An 18,936-nucleotide genomic window follows, 5' to 3' on the forward strand; every position below is an offset into this window, starting at 1 on the left:
CTGACAGGAGGTCTTTCCTATGCCTGCAATTAAAGGGAATTAGTAACAAATGCCTATAATGGCAATATTTCAAAGAATACATATTTTGAAAATGAACTCAAGGGATTTCCCTTGAGCAGTATTTCTAGACAACTGCAGCACCCCCTGCTTCTAAAAACTGCAAGCAATTAAACTAACAAATGAACAAAAAGCAAGTTTCTTGTTTGAATTACAGAATATTGAGTAATTGCACACCAGGATCTCAAAAACTTTTGTCAGTAACACTTGACAAAAAGAAGCAAAGACAAGCTGGAATGCCTTAGAATATCTCCCACAACACTCGTCTATACTGATAAATGACTACTCAAATTTACAGTACTCTGTTAAACAAATCTGCAGTTATGTCAGGAATGCAAGCAGCTGACTTTAAATGGTTGAAATTCTGAACTCCTAATTTTCACTGATTAGTTTCCTCTTGAAAACCTGGCACAGAGGTTTGTACAAGGTAATGCATCTCAGCACTCCACAGTTGTGTTTTACATTGAGGGAAAATAGGGAAAATAATTGCTTCAGTTCAAAAAGCATCAAAACGAAGTTTCCGAATCACTCTACAGTATTTCAAGTGCTAATGCTGCTATTAACAGCTGAGGAAGTCACTGAGGACCTTCCTTCCCTCTGTGACATATACAGTGTTCACTCTCAGAACAAGAAAAGGTAACATCTCAGATGGTTCCAATTACTAAGTCAGACCTTCTAACTCCTAGTTTGCTGAAAAGTTAGGAAACAAATGTTTCAGCCAAATGATATGCATCTTGTTTTCAGTTTTAAGGCACTACAAATAATATTTTTATATCACATTATTACTAGGCATAATTGAGGGTCTGAATCTCCATCAATTGTTGGCCATAAATTCTGCATCATCCAACTTCAGTCGGTACACAGACTTCTCAAATTTCACCAAGCAACTCATTTAACAGCTTCAGAACTTCATGGTAATCCTTGCAAACAATAAAAAGCTCAGTGCATCTTGTGGTGTCCTAAAATCCTGAGGATCTACTGTTAACCACACCTTCTGCAGTATTTCTGAACAGCAAAAGTCAAGACACTGCACACTGTGAAGCCCACAGAGCTTCTGGAAAATTCAGTTCCCATAGTGCTTGTGTTAAACACCATACTAATGTTGGTGAATGTCTCTGGAATTGGCCCGCTCTTGTGGTAGAAGAGGGAAACTGGCTTCCAGGTTATTAGCACCAAGAACAGACATGAGAATTCCTGACAGTATTTAGGAGCAACAGCATGAAACACAAGAAGGGAATTGAAAGCTTAGGTTGAACATTACAAGGAGTGTTTGGGTATTTTTACCAGAAGAGGGATTTCTGCATGGACAGAACATTAACCATAGTACACAATCCTGAGCCATATTCATCATGGTTTGAGTTAGGTGATATTTAATATCAATTTATACATGACTACTGCTTCAAAAGCAGTACTACTTTCTATAGGGTAAAATCGCTGTCACTGTGAGCACTCACAACTGATCTTCCAAATGTACAGTGTGAGTTCCACTTACTATTTTGTAACATTTGAGTGGAAAAAATGAATGAAAGGGGGTGGCACCACTCGTTAAACTAGGACAGCATGTCACAAAATGCTTCAAGCACAACCAAGTTGTGCAATTGACTGGTTTGGGAAACACTGGCCTTTTAACTCTTAGGAAAAGTGCAATTACTGTATGTGCAAACTCAACATATAATTTACTTGCTGTGTCTTTGTGATTATACACTCACAGACTGACACACACTCTCAGCTTTTCAGTGGGATATTTACATATTACTGACTTGGTGTTTAAACTATCATAGGTGATGTTATACCTTATTAATATCTTACTAAGCTGTCTTTGGATAAAATCTCCTTGTTTCTATATGAAGCAGGCAGTTTCCATGAGAACATAACAGACCCTACTGCTCACTTCTCCCTGGCCTGGAGAATGAAGACTATGCCTGTATGAATATATACATTAACAACATCTTTACACAATACCTAGATTTTTAAGCCCATATTTTATAGGTTTTTGCACAACAGGGCATTAGAGCATGACTGCTGGACCGCTGCATGCCAGGTTAGTTTAAGATAACTTGTGTTTATTGATCAAAGACTACCTTGTAACTGAACTTTTAATAAATAACCATAAGACTCTAGACATCAAAATAATGTTTGAATTGTGTGATTTTTGCCTTGTTATGAACATTTTCCTGGATTAATAAAAAATTAACCTAGCAATAATTACTTTGTGTAAAGGAGTTGACTTTATGTTCTGTTACTTCCCCAAGTAGAGAGCACACTGGTGGAATAAAAGTGTCAGAGAAAGCTTCTGAAGTTATGCCAACATTTTCCCTCATGATTTAAGGGAGCCAGTTTCCCATAAGTTATTTAAATTCTAATAAAAATGTCATGATACACAATTTTGTTCTAACACAGTCTTTTCACTTGTTGAGGAGCATGTCATAAAGTTCCAGTACTGAGATGTAGAGGAAACAACTGTAGTCTAAAAGCTTCATCAAAGATGTCTCTATGTGACTCTGCTGAATACAAGGGACAATTCATTAAACTCTGTGAGACATTTTATGAGTGACACCTCTGTGCCACTGCCAGGTAAGTTAAGCGTGTATCTGTAATAAGGCACTCTGAATTAATATTTATTAAGTTCTCCTGCAAATATAACACAAACTGCATTACAGCTAAAGCAACATAAACCCATCTGAGCTTTTAACAGTTTTCCTATACAACCACAGAATATGAGTCTACCGAAAGTACATAAACTCCTACAGTGTTTGAAGGAAAAATTCCTCACATAAAGTCAATACCAAATTCCTTCAGGAAGAGATAAGTCATCATAACCCCGCATTTCCACTTATGTCAAACACCTACTCTATACAAATCTCAAAGAGAGTAGAAACAAACTACACAGTAGTTCTTTGGGAACTTTTTTTAACTGAAAGAAACCTTATCTTAAAGGTAAATAGTCCTTTATTTGTCATTACCTCAGTATTTGAGCATCTCAACTACATCCTTGCAGCAGCTGTGAAAAGCCTTCTGGGAATTACATTTTCAGTTCCATACAAGATTAAACATTTCCACTCACACCTCTGTTAAAAACTGAAACATGGGAAATATTTCATTTTCCATATAATGGAAAACTTAAAAAAAAAAAAAAAAAAAGATAATAACAAACCCTCTTGCACAGAATTCCAGCAGGCTGGCAGCATGGCCCAAGATACCAGATGCCATGGGAGCCTGCCAGTCTTCACCTGCATGGTTAGGTGACAGGGCATGTCAATTCTAAACAGATTCTCAACTCATTCCTGTACAACATTTGATTTCTATTAAATTAGGATTCTGCATCTGAAAAAGCCTTCTGCTGGAAAAATGGAATGACTCACGCAAGTCAAAATTAGTATCATCATCATTAATATGCTATAGGGATTGAATGGAAGGATTTACTCCATCATGGCAGAGTAGGGACTGGCCCTGGGCCTCTCACCTCACCTCTGCTCTTCAACCACACCACCAAGTTTTTTCTCTGCGCATTCTTCCCGTACTTCTTGCTGTACTGCAGCCAAAACACCACCTTGTTTGACAGGTTTTGTCACCAAAGCATTTAAGCAGTCATGGTTACCAAGTGGCAGCAGACTGAGCTGCACTGGTGCAATCTGGACAGTTGGAAGTGCAGAACAGCAGAGATAAAGGGTTGTCACAGCCAGCAGGTCCTTCCCCCCCTGCACCTCTCCTAAGGACAGCACATTAAGAGTAAATGCCTATCAGTAAGCTATCATTCACTGAAAATCTTACAAGAATTATTTGAAATTATATAAAACTGATTTTTTGAAGGGTCACTTCCTGTTAATACTACCCACATAGGCTTCAACATCCCGAACTCTGAACACTGCTTTGCAAACACTCACTCCTCAGGCAGCCCTCAGTGTGAAGTTAATTTCCAAATACATTCACACACATCCAGACACTCATGAAGAGCCAGCGACTTGGCACTGCTTGAGAGAATCACTAACAAGAAGTGTTCAGTAAATAAATGTTCCATTGGAGTTGTTTCCTTTGTTCTGGTGACAAACACCACAAACAAGTTGGCACTCAAACCCTACTTCACTCACACGCCCATATAATTCTCTTTTCTCTAATGCAGGGGGAAGTAACGAAGATTTACTCATCAGTCCTTCATTTTGGAGGTACAGAGGCTATGCTGGAGAAGGTTAGTGCATAACAAATAGCCTACACTCTCAGTAAGATCAGGCAGTAACTGTTTGTGAGTAAAGGACAGATGTCTATTGCTTGTTTGCTGCAGCTGTACACCCTGAGTTGAGCATGTGCAAACTGTATGTGCAAGGTGCTGAAGAGAGGAAGCCACTTCTACTATGAGAGAATGGGTTTAATGGCCTGCCTAAACACTTGATTAAATAGAAGCACTTCCTCTGCTCTCCCTAAATCCCTTAGCTCAACTCTTATGAATCAAACTGTCAGTCATCTAAAATGAGTTTAGCTATTAATGAAAAAACAATAAATGTGCAATAATGAGGAAATAACCTAATGGACCAAGGCAGATTGACTTAATTCATTATTAATTAACTGCCTTTAGGAGAAACTGTAGAAGGAGTGGCTAAACACCAGGATAACTGTTAACAGGATATTTTCCATCTCCATTAGTGAGATTTGCTGTTTTGATACGCTCTGGAAAAGAACTGAAAAAGAAAAAGAGAAAAAGGAGACTGTTCTCTGCATGCTGTCAGGGCCTCTGGTACATGTCACTGCTGATAAATTAAATTAAAGTCCATGTACAGAAGCATTTAATCAGGAAGAACAAGCAAACAAAATGAAACACTATCAGCCTTGTTTTGCTCTCATCCTGGCCTTTATAAGACAAACTGTTCTTAGCAGTTTCTTTTCCCTAGTCATGTTAATTACCACATCTAAAATAACCTGAACAGCAGTTATAGCTTCTCTGATGGAACAGAAATTCTGTTCAATAAAGAACATCACTATGCCTACAGTTTCATGCCCCGGAAGAGCTACTTCATCTACAATTTCTCTTTCTTACTAAAAATCTCACATATCGACAATGATTTCCTTATAATTGCACTTACGCAACCACAGCCAGTATGAAGTAACGGTATGCTCACCTATCTTTTTCTCTTCCTCTTTGAAGTCTTTCGTTTAAACAACTGTTTCCAGAATTAACATGAAAATATTTTCACTTACGTTCCCCTACTACCAACAAAAAATTGGCAGTGGTCAGATCATTCATCACACCAACCTGCGTGTCTCATCTCTCATTCACAAGCTCACAGCCCTCTTCTCTCCATCCTGCTTGTCATTCTCAACAAGATTTCTCAACAAACCTTCCTTCATCATTGAGGCTGTGATTGCTTCTTTCCCCCTCCTCATTTCTAACTTCTTTACCTATCTCCTGTTGCTTTCTGAAAAGGGATCATTCCTGGAAACCTTTATGTTACTTTTTCAGGTCAGGCAGAATGTTGTCCAACTTTTTGCCTTGAAGCAGTAACGTATGAAATGAACACAGGGAAATGTGATATGTCAAAAAGAATCACTGATCCCAAGCAAAAGCTTATCACAGGGTAGTAAGAATCCCTAGAGTATTTCAAAGCAATACATAAGTGCTGGATATAACCATAATGAACGGTTTATTAGTAAAAACACAACTTGGGCATTGGCCACTGAGACATCTGTATATGGCTTAAATGCAAGAGAGCAAACTCAGAACTGACAACTTACCAGATTAATGCCTACTAAGTAGGCTTATTGTTTTTCCCCTTCAAAAAACAGAAGCAGATTTTCCAAAACAGCAATATATAACAAGGACTTAGCTGAGGCTCAGAGCAATCCTTCCGTGCTTTTCCTTTCAGAAAAACACGCAAACTTTCTTGCCATTTAGTTCTCTTCAATCAAATACTCTAGACTCAATTAGCAGTCTTTACTCTTAAATATGTAATAATTGCTACACTAACAGGCAAAAAGACATTCATCTGTCTTGTTTAGGTTATGCTTTTGCTATCCTGATCATGTTCTGTTGCTACATCTCTGCTCTGCAGGCAGGGCTTCTAACAGGCAGAAGAACCACACAATCCCTCAGACACATGTAGGCTCTTGTATTAGTGACTGAGACCACTCTTGAATGCCCTGCTTCTAATATCCAGCAGGGGCTTGTTGTATTCTATGACACTACCTCAGAATAGTAGCCCCAGCAAGACACAGATATTAGGAAGAGATACATTAGAAAATGCTCAGACATCATCTTTGCATGATGGAAATTGCTTGTGGGGAGAAATACTAAAACTTCACTTGCCTCCCACACACAATGGGAGATTGCCCCAGAGCTTAGAGCTACACCCAGCCGAACTATTTTTGAATGAAGTAATAACACAATAAGTTTTATTTAAAAATTAACATGGAACAGATTTTCTCTCCAGAAAGTTCGGAAGCCAAAAATCTGAGCATGTGGAGCTCGGGTGCTGATAAAAGTAGCATCTGTTACAGAATGCATGCAGTACCATAGAAAGATACTGACATGATATAGGCTACTGGTAGCTGGTTCTAATGCTACCTAGAGCGGGAATAGCACTCCCAGGATTTTAGCCTTATTTTATGGGTCTGAGAAGTAAGATGCTGCATAATATGATCTATCCCAACCCCATTTCTCCATTATTTGTATGAAAAAAATAAATAAATCAGTGTTCCTGTGACTTAGTTTCTCCCTCTATCAAAACGGAATAGCCCATACTAGTAGGCTTAGTGACTGCTTAAAATCCCTGAAGGTATGGTTTTAGGTAACTACAATATTGCACATCTACTTTTAGTATTCAAAAATACACTTCTAAATTAAGTTCATAAAAAATACTCCTAAAAACTGATAAAGAACAATGCACATCTAACTTCTTGACTACATGAAAATTTAGAATACCAGGGGAAACAAACAGTTGTCTAAAAAATTAAATATAAGAAATACAGACTTACATTTGTGTTGCAGAGCTTATATTGCTTGTAGGCGCCAACACACACAATAGCTGCAGCCCTTTGAGGCTGGGGCTGACCCTGGACCATCGGGTGTGATGCAGATCCATGATGGCTTGAGTCACTGCTATGAAACAAGTTTTGAGATACTGGAAATGAAGATGACTGATAAACTGAGGGTCCAAGGACCTGGTGACCAGTCTGAGGCCCACTTTCCTCTTGATAAAGGTTCCCATGTTGGAGCGAAGGGCTGGCTGGCTGGCTGTAAGCGTTCATGAGATTTGGATTCTGATGAAATACGTTGTTCCTTGATGACTGTCGCTGCCTTCGAAGTTTCTGAGGCTGCTGACCAGTATCAGTCTGTAAAGGTAAAATGTATGGCACTTTTCCATATCCATACTTTCCTGGACCAATAGGATTTCTGTTTCTGCTTCTAAAATCAGAGAGAGAAAAAAGTGGTTACTGAATTCATAAATGAAGGAGCTATTAAATACTCATCACTTGCTACTTGTCTAAATTCTCAGTGCAAAGCAAAAGTGGCAGGACAGTGTTGTTCTTTTCAACCCTAGTACTCCCCTTGAAGATAGAAATTCTCAGAATCTCCTAAAATTCATAACCACGTTCTTGAAGAGCTGGGGATACATAACAGCAGGGAATCCCTGCTGTGCATTTGGGTAAGAACAGGGGAAATTTTGAATTCGATATGGCAGAGATCATTAAACATTTGCATTTAGAAGGCCTCCTGTGGTTCTGCTTCAACTGCTACTTAACAGATATAAACAGAAACAGAGAGAGGAACATCAAAATATTATTAAAAGACCTCTGGAAAAGTCAACAAATGCAGGAAAATATTCTTGCTACAGTACGGTTTACTTTTTCTCCTTCTTTAGCCAGTAGATCTGAATCATACCTTTTAGAAATTCAAGAACCAGGCACTGAGTCAGGAGGACACAGGAGTCCAAGGGGTGGGATTCACTCATATTGGGTGTTTAATGGACAACCTCAGATTAAGGTGGAACATGGAAACATCTTACATTAACATGGAAACAGTGTCACACAGGGATGAAGACTGATCACATCCACATCCCACCCCTGGGTACGAGCCCTAATCTTGCCAGAAGCATTGGCCAGCAGCTTGTGCTCACTGAGCGGCAGCTCTGTCTTCTACGCATCCACAGAAAGAAAGGATACAGTCTAAAACCTTAGCACCAAACTATAAGCTAAAAGGCACAAAATGAATAATACATTTGAGTCCTGCTATTCAAAAGGGTTAATCTTGGAATTTTATCTGCAAGCAATAGGCCCATTTGCATTTATTTTCACTGTCATCCTATACAGCAACATCACATCAGGACTGCTGCAGTCTGAAGAAATAAGTTGAAGAAGTAAGTCCCTCCCAGTAGAGAGCAATGTGTGAATACAGATGAGCTGGGTAACCTTTGCAGCTTAGGATAAGAAATGCCCTTAAAAAAGGAAAAAAAAAAAAAGTCCTTTTCCTTCCATCAATGTTACAGATGTCAGCCAGCCAACAGATCAAAGGCTTTTCTTCAGATTTGTTTTTTCTCATGTTTGTTTTCTTCCTCACTCTTAGGTTCTCCCAAGACCTTTGTTACATGGAAACCATGGAAGTCACTTAACATTCTAGCTTTATGGCCACGTGGGGCCTTTAATCAATCTTCCTGGCTCAAGGATGTGTGAACAAGAGCGCTGATTTACCCTGGCAGATAAGCAGACAGCACTCTTGAGCTGTTTATAGCAGTTAATCTGCTCTGTGACCATGATGGTCATTGTTGAGGTAGGTTTTTAGTGGTTTCAGCAGAGAAAAGCAATACGGTGATTTACAGCATTAACAGAGAAAAAATTAAGTATCCTGTAAGGGGACAGGAGAGCAAATAAAGAGAAATTATGAATGGCAATTAGTTCAGAAGTTGAGGCTAAAGACAATTGGATTTAAACAAGCACAATGTGGTGTGTAGTTTGTGTGGAGCTTTTTTAATGGCTAAATCAATTGTTTCCCCTTTTCTTTCTGCCATTTCTCAATTTCAGCATAGTATCTCATTTCCAGGTAAGAGTAAAACCAATTTAAAACAAAAGTCCTCCTTTCTTCACATTCTGGCATGTTTTGGTGCTCTGGAAAAACCATGGCATTATAGGTCTCAGGAAACAGATTTTGGAGCAACCTGGTTCACCTTGGGAAACAGATACAAGTCCTTACTTACACATGCCCTAGTCTCTAATGAGACTGACAAATAGCAGTTTCTTGACTGCGATTTTGTGCCAGTGCCTTCCCAGGGTGGGCACAGGCTGGCAAGCCTGTTGCAATTAGTTTTTAAAATATATGGGCAACAGTCAGGTTGCTTCATTTGGCATCAGGAAGAGAAAGCTGAGAATAACAGAGCACTAAGCCATTTTCTGACCAGAGGAATGGTAGGAATATGCCTCTGTTTCAGCCATCTAAATGCCACATTCTTTACAGCTACAAACACTTCCACAGAGGAGCAGCGAGGCACGTCGGCTGACCTGCCTGGAGGAACTGCTGCTCACAAGCCAGGAGAGGTCAAGTAAGAGGGCAAAAATGAGACTGATGTTTGACTATTAACCTCCAGTTCAGGGTCATGAATGAGAACTGAAAATAACTAAAGGATATGCAAGAAATGACAAGCAAACCAGGACTCTTCAGCCTGGAAGAAAACAAATAAGCAAACAGCAAGCATAAATATAGCGTATTAGTTGAAAGGCTAAACCCATGGCTGAGGGCACAACGTGACCAAAAGCTGCTGAAATCTCATCAAATTAATTGCAAAAATTTGATCTTGTTATTGCTTCCAATCTTAGAATCGGAAGCAATAACAATGTGCTCACTGTTAATTCCTATTTCATCTTAGCTCTTCTTTTTTTTCTTTCTTTTTTTTAAACACTATAACTTGGAAACCTTGGTGAGGACCCCACAAGTTTACCCTGCTCAGGTCATGCATGTTCAGGTCCATGCATATGGACTGGCATTTTCACTGGAATACACTTTCCATGAAATGGAAGGTTAACTTCTGGTAGATGGAAACTTTAAGTTTCTTTCAACATACAAACTGCTGGAAACAAAGTGGAACACTCAACCTCTAATTATTAACATCTTTATCAGTGTGTATGCATTCATTTAAACCATTATTGCCTGGATGGAAACTATTCAGAGCTCTGTGTTTTGCCTTCAAGCACCTTTCATTCACGCTTGGCAACATCTTTAAAAACTGGGAATGAAGATTGTTGCAATGTAATTAAGAAGACTGTAAAAATAGCCTAGTGGTAATTAGTTTTTATATTCCTTGGGGAGCGTCAGGTAGAATTTATGATGTCATGCAGTAACATGGAGGGAACTCCAAGTAGATCCATACATGAGGAGAGAACAATGGGGAGAGGGCATTCAGGGCTAGGAAAGAGCAGGAAAATCAGACAGTGGCTATCATTAGCTTAATAACTGGAATTAAACTAACCTTCTTGACACTGTTCAGTTTATGCTAATTCAACTCTGCTCTGATCTACCTGTAGGAGATGGAACTAAGTCAAGCCCTGACAGTTTACTGGCTGTTTTTAGTTGACAGTTGCATTTTTCTTACCTTCTTCTCATAACCCACATTACACACTCCTCACCACAACTTGGTTTGGAAGCCCCTCTTTATGCTTTTTGTTGTTGTTGTTTGTTTGCATCACAATACAGGTCACAAGTGGGTCAAGCAAGTAACAGCACTCCCCTAAACCTATATGTGGCCAAGTATGCTAAAAACCAACAGGCTCATCTTTCTCAGTGTAGCAGCGGATGTTGCCACTGGAGCAACAATACATTTATCAATCTCATCTGTTGACAAAATCACAGTTTGTCAACATCTCTCAGACAAACACTCAGAAAGAGCTACGGGAAAGATCTAAGCATTAAACAGCTCTGACAAAGCTTCCACTGCAGAAAAACAAAGAGGGAAATTATGCCACTAACAACAGAGTTGTCATCTAAGGGAAAATTACTGCTTAATAGAAAATATATGCTGAAAAGCAAGTAGCAGCACTAAGTGTTTCATGTCAGATTTAGCCAGTAGAACATCTCTGATCTATTATGTTCATCTCAAGTAGAGGCATAACAGCTGTTTAATGCAGATCTGGCAATCTTCTTAGGCAGAATTTCCACATACACACCTCCCTGATAGTTCAGACAAATCTGTTTAGCACTTTGATAACCAAAACGATGAGCACCTTTAAACTTCAGCCAACCTAAATATATACTTGAATTAAAAAATACATTTGCCCAGACAAGTACAAGAAATCAGTCTTTGAGCTGTTACTGTTAGTGTAGGGATTGTAGCAAACCTATCTTACAACAGTTATTGTTAGCTGCTATACTTCTTGTCTGTTAACATTCCCTCTCGCGTTAGGGACAAGTCAGCAGACTTCACCTCACAGCACCAAAAAGGAAATTTCTTGTAGCAGCTTTTTCCAACTGCAGCCCTGAACATACACACCCCTCAACAGGCAAATAATCACATCATCATCGCTTCTGAGTTTATGAACTACAAACAATGCTTTGAACCTCAAGTGTTCTCGAGGTTCACTAAGAAAGAAGTACTTATGGAGCTGGTGAGCAGGCAGGTTATCTGTACTGAACGGAAACCCTCTTTGATCCAAGGACACACAGCATCTTTAAAATGCACAAGTAAGATTACAGATCTCCTGGGCTTGCACCTGCTCTCTGAAGTGCTCTTCACAAAGCCTCTCTCCCAAACAAATACCTTTTCATTTTTCCCCTTTTTCATCACTTCCTTCCTCCTTACATTTATCCCATAGTTCTCTAAGCAGAGGTTCCCTGGCTCATTGCTATCTGAAGCATAACTTGTTTTCTTTCTCTTCTGATATCAGACAGAATAAAGAATGGATTTTACATTAACTTTGCAGCACTTCCTTCCACTTGCCTATCAAAATACTTCTCTTGTAAATGAAAAACTACAAGTTTGAATATTAGCAAAAGCTCTTCCTAGTAACATCATAAAAGACTTGACCTCTCTTTGAAACGATGTCTTAAAATGAACCCCAAAAAAGCTGCAATTCCTACATTTTCAGATACCAGCCTTTCACTCAATAATAATTCATGGAATAATATCAAGTTCTTGAAACAACCCTAAAGCAACATCTTTGAGCCATTAGTTTCACTGGAGGTGAGGAAAAACTGCACACCAGCTACAGGCTCACTGATTTAAAGATCCTTAGGCACACAGGAAGGTTTTCTTTAAAAAGGCTGCCCACCGCATATTTCTGGCTGCCTTACATCACTGCCTTATCCTGGTCACAGCTGCCACCAAGTTTATACCTCATATCATTTTAGCAGACTCTCTCACAACTATCATTTTTAATGAAAAGGAATGACAAACCAGTCCTGGGAAATGCATTTCCATCTGCTCAGAAGGGAGAGCTCTCAACAGCCAGGTTGACTCATATCAAACCACACTCTGTGTTGCCTCTCAGTACTGCACCACAGCCCTGCACAGTTCTGCATTCCAGACACTCACTTTTCACCAGCTTTAAATCAATCTGGAGAAAATCACTTAAACATGAATGAAAGAAGCAAGCCCTTTGACTTTGCTATATGTTATGAAAATGCATGCCTATCTGCTCACTGACCTGGAAAATAGTCCTAAAGTTGTGAGCAGTCAGCTTTGCCAAATGTTTGGTAACAAAGGAGTTAAATCATCCCTGCTGGGAATCAGACATTGAAAAGCAGAGCCATCGTTATCAGGTTTGGTTTTTTTTTGTGACATTACACCAAATTATTCACACTTCATCAACACATTTTGTCACACTTAAAATGGCGTAGGCATTCCTTTCACTCTGATTTTCATTATCAAGGTAACTAAAGCAATGTCACTAAATAATTTGTTTTACATTTGTTGTAACTTTGGTAACCACAAAGTGATTTCCACTTATTTGCTACTCCGCCAGCACCCCCACCCCAGAATTCCCAAAACCAAGTTGGTTCTTCCTGGTAGAATACAGATAATTTTAAAAGTCATTAGGTGAATTGTCTCGTGGATTAACACATGGCAGATACACACTGTCTGCCATAAATTAATTCTTCCATCCACAGCGATCTTTGCTAATACCCCAGTTCAGCACAGAAGCGATGCACTCAGTGCAGTCACCCTACGCTGACTTTTGCTGATCTCCCAACCAGCGCTGTATAACCTCAGCTGTGTTTCAATGCTGCAGCAGAACTAGTTCTGCTCCTCAGCTCTGATTGAATAATGTAGCCATGTAATCAGCAGGTAACGCAGAAAAAAATCCAACGCAAGTGACCACACAACCCAGCTGAGATGTATTACAACAACAGCAGGAGATCTGTTGCACTTCCATCGCTTTCTGAGTACTCAGTCATTCACTAGGGAAACGTACTGTCATGTCTTTGAGTGTACCCAACTGGCCCCATTTCTCCACCTTTCCCTCCATCCCACTTCAGGAAAGGATGAAACACACAGTTATTAGAAGAAATCTGTCAGGGTGGCTTGCAGTTACAGTATCACGTTAGGTTTTTACCTTTGGTAATCCCATCCAAAGTGAGCTCACAGCACCATAATAAAAATCAATACTAATTAATAAGCAAGATCCAAAGCTTACCAGGGCATTAACACAGATGAGAGATGGGACAGCATAAAGCCAATCTGAGGCCGAAATGACTTCAGTTAGCTATTCATTCTGCCAGGAAGTTCCTCACAGGGAGGTCTTTATCACCATTAGATGGTTTGGAATTTTATTTAGAAGGAAAATAAACATCTATCTCATATAGTTTTATATCCCCTCAAGTGCTACCAAAATGAATTCTTTGATTATCACTGCTGATATTAGAGTTTTCTTAAAATTTCTCCTCAGAAAAAGAATCAAATCCCTCTCTGTCTTCCCCAACAAGCTTTTATAACAGTATTGAGTTTGGGCTAAAGTGCACCATGTTTTCTTTCTGTTATGATAATAACAAAAGGAGAGGTGGCAGATGGCTAAGTACTTCAGCCAAGGTTTCTACTCCAAATAAGAAAACAAGAACAAACAAACCCAAAAGAAATGCCCACATCAATAAGTAGGAAGCCTGAGAACATGAGAAAACACTGCCTGCCTACATCTGGCCCCCTCTACAAACTGGAGACAACTAGAACAGACCGCAAAAGCTACATCAGAACATGCAGCTAATGATGCTTGGATTAGTTGAGGAAACAATTGTCCCTTTAGAGGTTAATTTTCCACCTGACAACTGAATAAGCCACATTTGCCTGGTCAAAAGCACCTGTTAAAGAGGTAAAAGAAATATCTTCCTAAAGGAAGCTCTGTTTTGGCATTAAATGATACACTCTTCCTTCCCATTGCTCACAGACCCAGAAATGCACACTGACCCTATACAGGGCAGAACACAGCACAGGAGACATTCGCATCAGCTGCTGGCAACAGAACAAAGAGTACAGAGCTATGGCCATGTGAAAAGTTGATGATTTGGGGAGTATTTCCTCGCTGCCAATTTTTCCTCTCATCCCTCTTCCAAGTATAAAAAGAGCTTTAGGGAAATCCTTTCCTTATTAACATATTTCTTTAAACATACACTATTTCTATAAGCCTGCTTTACCTATTTCGTTATTCTGGTGATAAATGCAGTTTTTCCTTTCTGCTAACACAAGCCACGCGTGCCGGTGTTAAACCCAGCACAAAGCACCCTGAGTGCTTACAGATGTGGACACAAAGTTCTGCTTCTCCATTATGACAGTCCACTTGCAGGGAAAGGAAAGGTGGCAACTGTAAACACCAACAGAGACTGCTGAAAATCAAAGCATGGGGAAGCAAGTCCAGTTACCTCTTATTGGTCTAATCCAAGTATTTGTAATGCTTGTTAGCAGCTGACAGTTCAATCTGCCCTGTGAGGGTGTGGGACAGAAGACTATGGATGATATTTCCTTTCAAGATGCATTCTCTCTCTTAAAACATTTGCTATCCTTTGGCATGCCCTTATTTCTTTCCCTTATGTGTTTCTTTTAAAAGATGTCAAAACGCTATCATATTTTCACATTATCTTCTTGTTCTCATTTGTTCTTATGGTACGGTATGCTCCAAGTGTTTTATCTTGATGAAGTATAAACAAGACTTTGCTAATGGGAGCCCAACATTTCCAGGCTGAGAAGAACTCCCACTTTTACTGCCAGTGCCAGAGAACCATGAGCTTTCTTTTTGCATTACCACCCTTATGCCTGCAACTAGAATTCCCTAACACATTTCAGTTATGCAAGAACTCAATTTACAGCACAATGATGAAGAGGAAAGCAAATGAACTTCAGAAATTAGGCTTCTAATTGCAGGTATCTCATATATGAGCTTTTTAGGGAGCCCTGGTTGCGAGCCTGACAAACACAAGTGAACTAGCTATCAAAAGCTGCAGATGTCCTTCTTCATAGGCAAGGTACTTTACAGCACATCACCTATACATTACATTCTGAATTTTACTAAATAAATGGAACTGTTCTTCACCTGGAAACAGCCAGAGAACTTTTCCACTTGTTGCTAAATGGCACGTGTACATTTGGCAGCTCTGAAAGACTGCTACTGCTGTTCAAATGTGTTTGTCTTGGAAGCAATCCCATTTCATCTCACCACACCATCAAATGTGAGCTTATCTCACTCAAATGCTCATCCCCCTTTTATTATTTTATTAAAATCTCCAAAAACTACAATTTCATATGAAAGTCCAAATCAGTAAATAGGAATATCCCAAAAAGTTTCCCCTCACTGTAACACACTGTGAAGACACAGATGTTATTTTCAATAGCCTGACATCATTTTCCATTATTACCCATTCAATGAACATTAACACTGTTCTACAGTTTAAAAGTCATATCTAGAGTAACTTAATGTTTTGAAATTCATTTTCCATTTTACCAATAGGACCAGTAATCACCTTTGTAAGGAAGGATTATCCTCAGCACTTGGTAAATTAAAGAAAACAATGAGGTTTGTCATTTCAATAATTTCATTTTCAAGCAAAATCTTTGTTCTCATTCTGTTTTTACAGTCACCACCAAAGAATCTGAAGGTTATGCAATACAGCAAAATTAAAGCCACCAGGGACCCTCCTAACACAAGATGGAAATAACCTATTACGCAAATAAGATTAAAACACTGACCTTAAATCCACAGTCTTTTGCCAAGGGGCAGTGAAAGGGCAGTGGGGGTGGAAATCTACTGTGGTACAGAAGCTTGCACTGTGCTTAGGAAAGTATAAGAAATTTCAAAGCCAAAGACCTCCATCATACAGGAAAGAGGAGTAATAGCAGATATTACAATCATTTCAGTATTTCATACTGTGAAGCATACACTAAGAAATAACACATCTTCACTTCTGCAACCAGGAAAAATTGCTTTCTCCTCCTTGCCCTCATTTTCCATCCATAACTGCTGCGGTTATTTCAAACTGTTCCAGTCTCTCCCGGCCTGCAGAGGCCACCAGAGCAGCAAGGGAGAGCCCAACACAGGAGCCCCAGCAGTGCCAGCAGCCTGGCAGCAGGTCTGCTGCAGAGGCCAGGCCAGCTGGGATTTCCTTGGAGACTGGAAGTGCCAAGGGCTGGAGCAAACAGGCTTTGAATGACTTTGAGCCGATGGTGCAAGGCCAAGCTTCCAACATTAGTAATAACTCAGCTATGTACTACAACCTGTATCTGCTACACTGCACAGCTGAGAACAGAAGTGCATTATGCTAAAAGATTAAACAGGAAAACAGAAAAAAGAAAATACGACTTTTGTTTCAATTCAGTCCTGTTAATACCGCTCAGAGAAGTCTACCTCTGGCACCCTTTGTGCTTTCATAAGATCAACAGTATTATAATCAGCAATATTACAGCTATACTCAGAACTTCTAAGCCATCCATCCGCATGGGTATGAAAGCAAGAAACTGCAGTGAATAAAGGAAATGGCTAACACGTAGGATGAACAACATCTGAACATCTGGTCCCGCTCTGGATTTTTTCTTTATTGAGACAAACAGAAGGAAAAGAGCTTAATTTCTAATTTCAAATACTCTTGCAGGGGCTGAGGATGTCTGTATCATCAGAAGTAAGAGAGTGATGCTGTCCTATTTGAGGCAGGCTGGAACATTGCCTCGGGGTTATGTTTCCTGTCTTGGTCTGGGCCACTCAGATATGTTTTAAAAGGGGAAAGGAATTATGGTTGACTGCTTCACCTAACAATCTTAAAGGAGAATATAGGAAGAAAGAGACTTTATAAAAGAAAAAAATCTAATAAAAAAAATATCACTCCGTGTGTTTTCCAAAAGAAGGCTGAGAGGGGAAGAACCAGAGAACTCCCACCTGCTGGAGCACATCATCTGAGGGAAGACTGACAGAATACATAACTTCTGGGAACATCCCCTCCCACAGGATCTACCATGCCTGCTCTCCTTAGTTTCCAAACTAGAAACGCATCTTTTCCCTTTTCATTGATAGATTGATAGAAAGATAAAAGCCAACAGTTTTATCTATAGCAAATGGCAGACTGGTTTCTAATAAGTGCTTTTCCAGAAGGGAGAAGTTGTTGAAAATAATTTTAACAGCACAGTTCCACCCAGCCCTAAGGGCAGAACAGCAAACAGTACTGAACTGATCCACACAATGTTTAAAACAGTTTTATGTATGAAAAAGAAACACCTTTTTTTGTTTGTTTCAGACAGGAAATTTTACTAAGAGGTAGAAAACAAAAGAAGGGAAAAGAGAAAATAAAAGGTGCATAAATACAAAATGAAAAAAAAAAAAAAAAAAAAAAAAAGACTGTCCTTCCTTGGGTATCATCACATCATACCGCTTCAGAAAGAAATGCCTTCCACATTATTAGAGATTAAGGCTGACTCCTACCACCTTTCCACAGATATTAAAAAATAATGGTTCTTGTCTGATATGCCATTCTCCAGATATATCATTCATTGCAAGAATAAAGTGTGTGCACAGACACTGTACCTCTTTTCTGGCTTGGGGTGATGCCTCTGGGACTGAGAGTGCCGGCTGCCTCTGGGAGCTCCTCGGCTCATGTGGCTGTTGTTATGGCCTTCGGAAGGAGCAGAAGCCCACAGGCCGGCCCGGAGCTGCTCTTCGTTCCTGTGAAGCGGCACAGACGTACGGATGGCGGAAATGACGTGGCCTGGGTAAGCAGTCAGTGAGTCCTGATGGCGGGGATTCTGGTGAGCAAGAGTTCTCTCCGAGGCCGCATATTGCCGCCCCGGCCTCTGGTAGCCCCTTTCACGGTAGTACGCCGGGAGGCACGGCCTCGTTTGCTCCATCACACCACCGCTGCAGCTCCTGGAGCAGGCAGACCAGGGGCCCCAGCTGCCCCACATGCCTGGGATTCCCGCACCACTATCTTCAGATGCATCTCTTTGCTCTTCTATCCTCTGAGGAACCTGTAGATACAACAGATTGACTGTGAACAAGAGCTCACACTACAATATGAGGGTGCTGATAACATCCTTTTTAAAGCCATTCACTCTGAAGTGAGTGGAACTGAACTACATACTATGTGACTTGAGTTATGCATTAGCTGCCTATTCTGCAAGTTCAGGTCTCCTACAGCCATCACCCACTCAGATGAAAAGTCTGGCTTTGGCCTAGCTGGATTGGAATAGATCCTTTTTAGTCCTCAGCATTGGAAAACATTGCATAATGTAAAGCCTGGAAACTGAAAACCATTGCATTATTAACTTCTGATGACAACTCAGGTAACAAATACTGACTGCTCTCTCTGATGTCTGAACAATGGAAATTGCTGCTGGAAATCTCAGGCTGCCATAGCATTACAGGAAGTGAAACTTTCTAGGAAAACTGAAACGTAAGAGAACAGACTGATTGCCAATCAGCCAAAAATGCTGCAATAGTGAA

General features: G+C 39.9%; 1 protein-coding gene across 1 annotated transcript in view; it reads right to left on the minus strand.

Annotated features, from left to right (window-relative positions):
• Positions 1-18,936, minus strand: part of THSD4 (thrombospondin type 1 domain containing 4) — a 243,174-nt gene that overhangs the window by 188,440 nt on the left and 35,798 nt on the right. Inside the window, exons 4-5 of the mRNA XM_072345424.1 lie at positions 18,022-18,461; positions 7,021-7,450 (exon numbers count right to left, since the gene is read on the minus strand). Coding sequence (XP_072201525.1) covers positions 7,021-7,450; positions 18,022-18,461 — 870 coding nt within the window. The remainder of the gene's footprint in view (positions 1-7,020; positions 7,451-18,021; positions 18,462-18,936) is intronic.

The sequence above is a fragment of the Excalfactoria chinensis genome, chromosome 10 (assembly GCF_039878825.1).
Source record: "Excalfactoria chinensis isolate bCotChi1 chromosome 10, bCotChi1.hap2, whole genome shotgun sequence".
In the NCBI taxonomy this organism is placed as follows: domain Eukaryota; kingdom Metazoa; phylum Chordata; class Aves; order Galliformes; family Phasianidae; genus Excalfactoria; species Excalfactoria chinensis.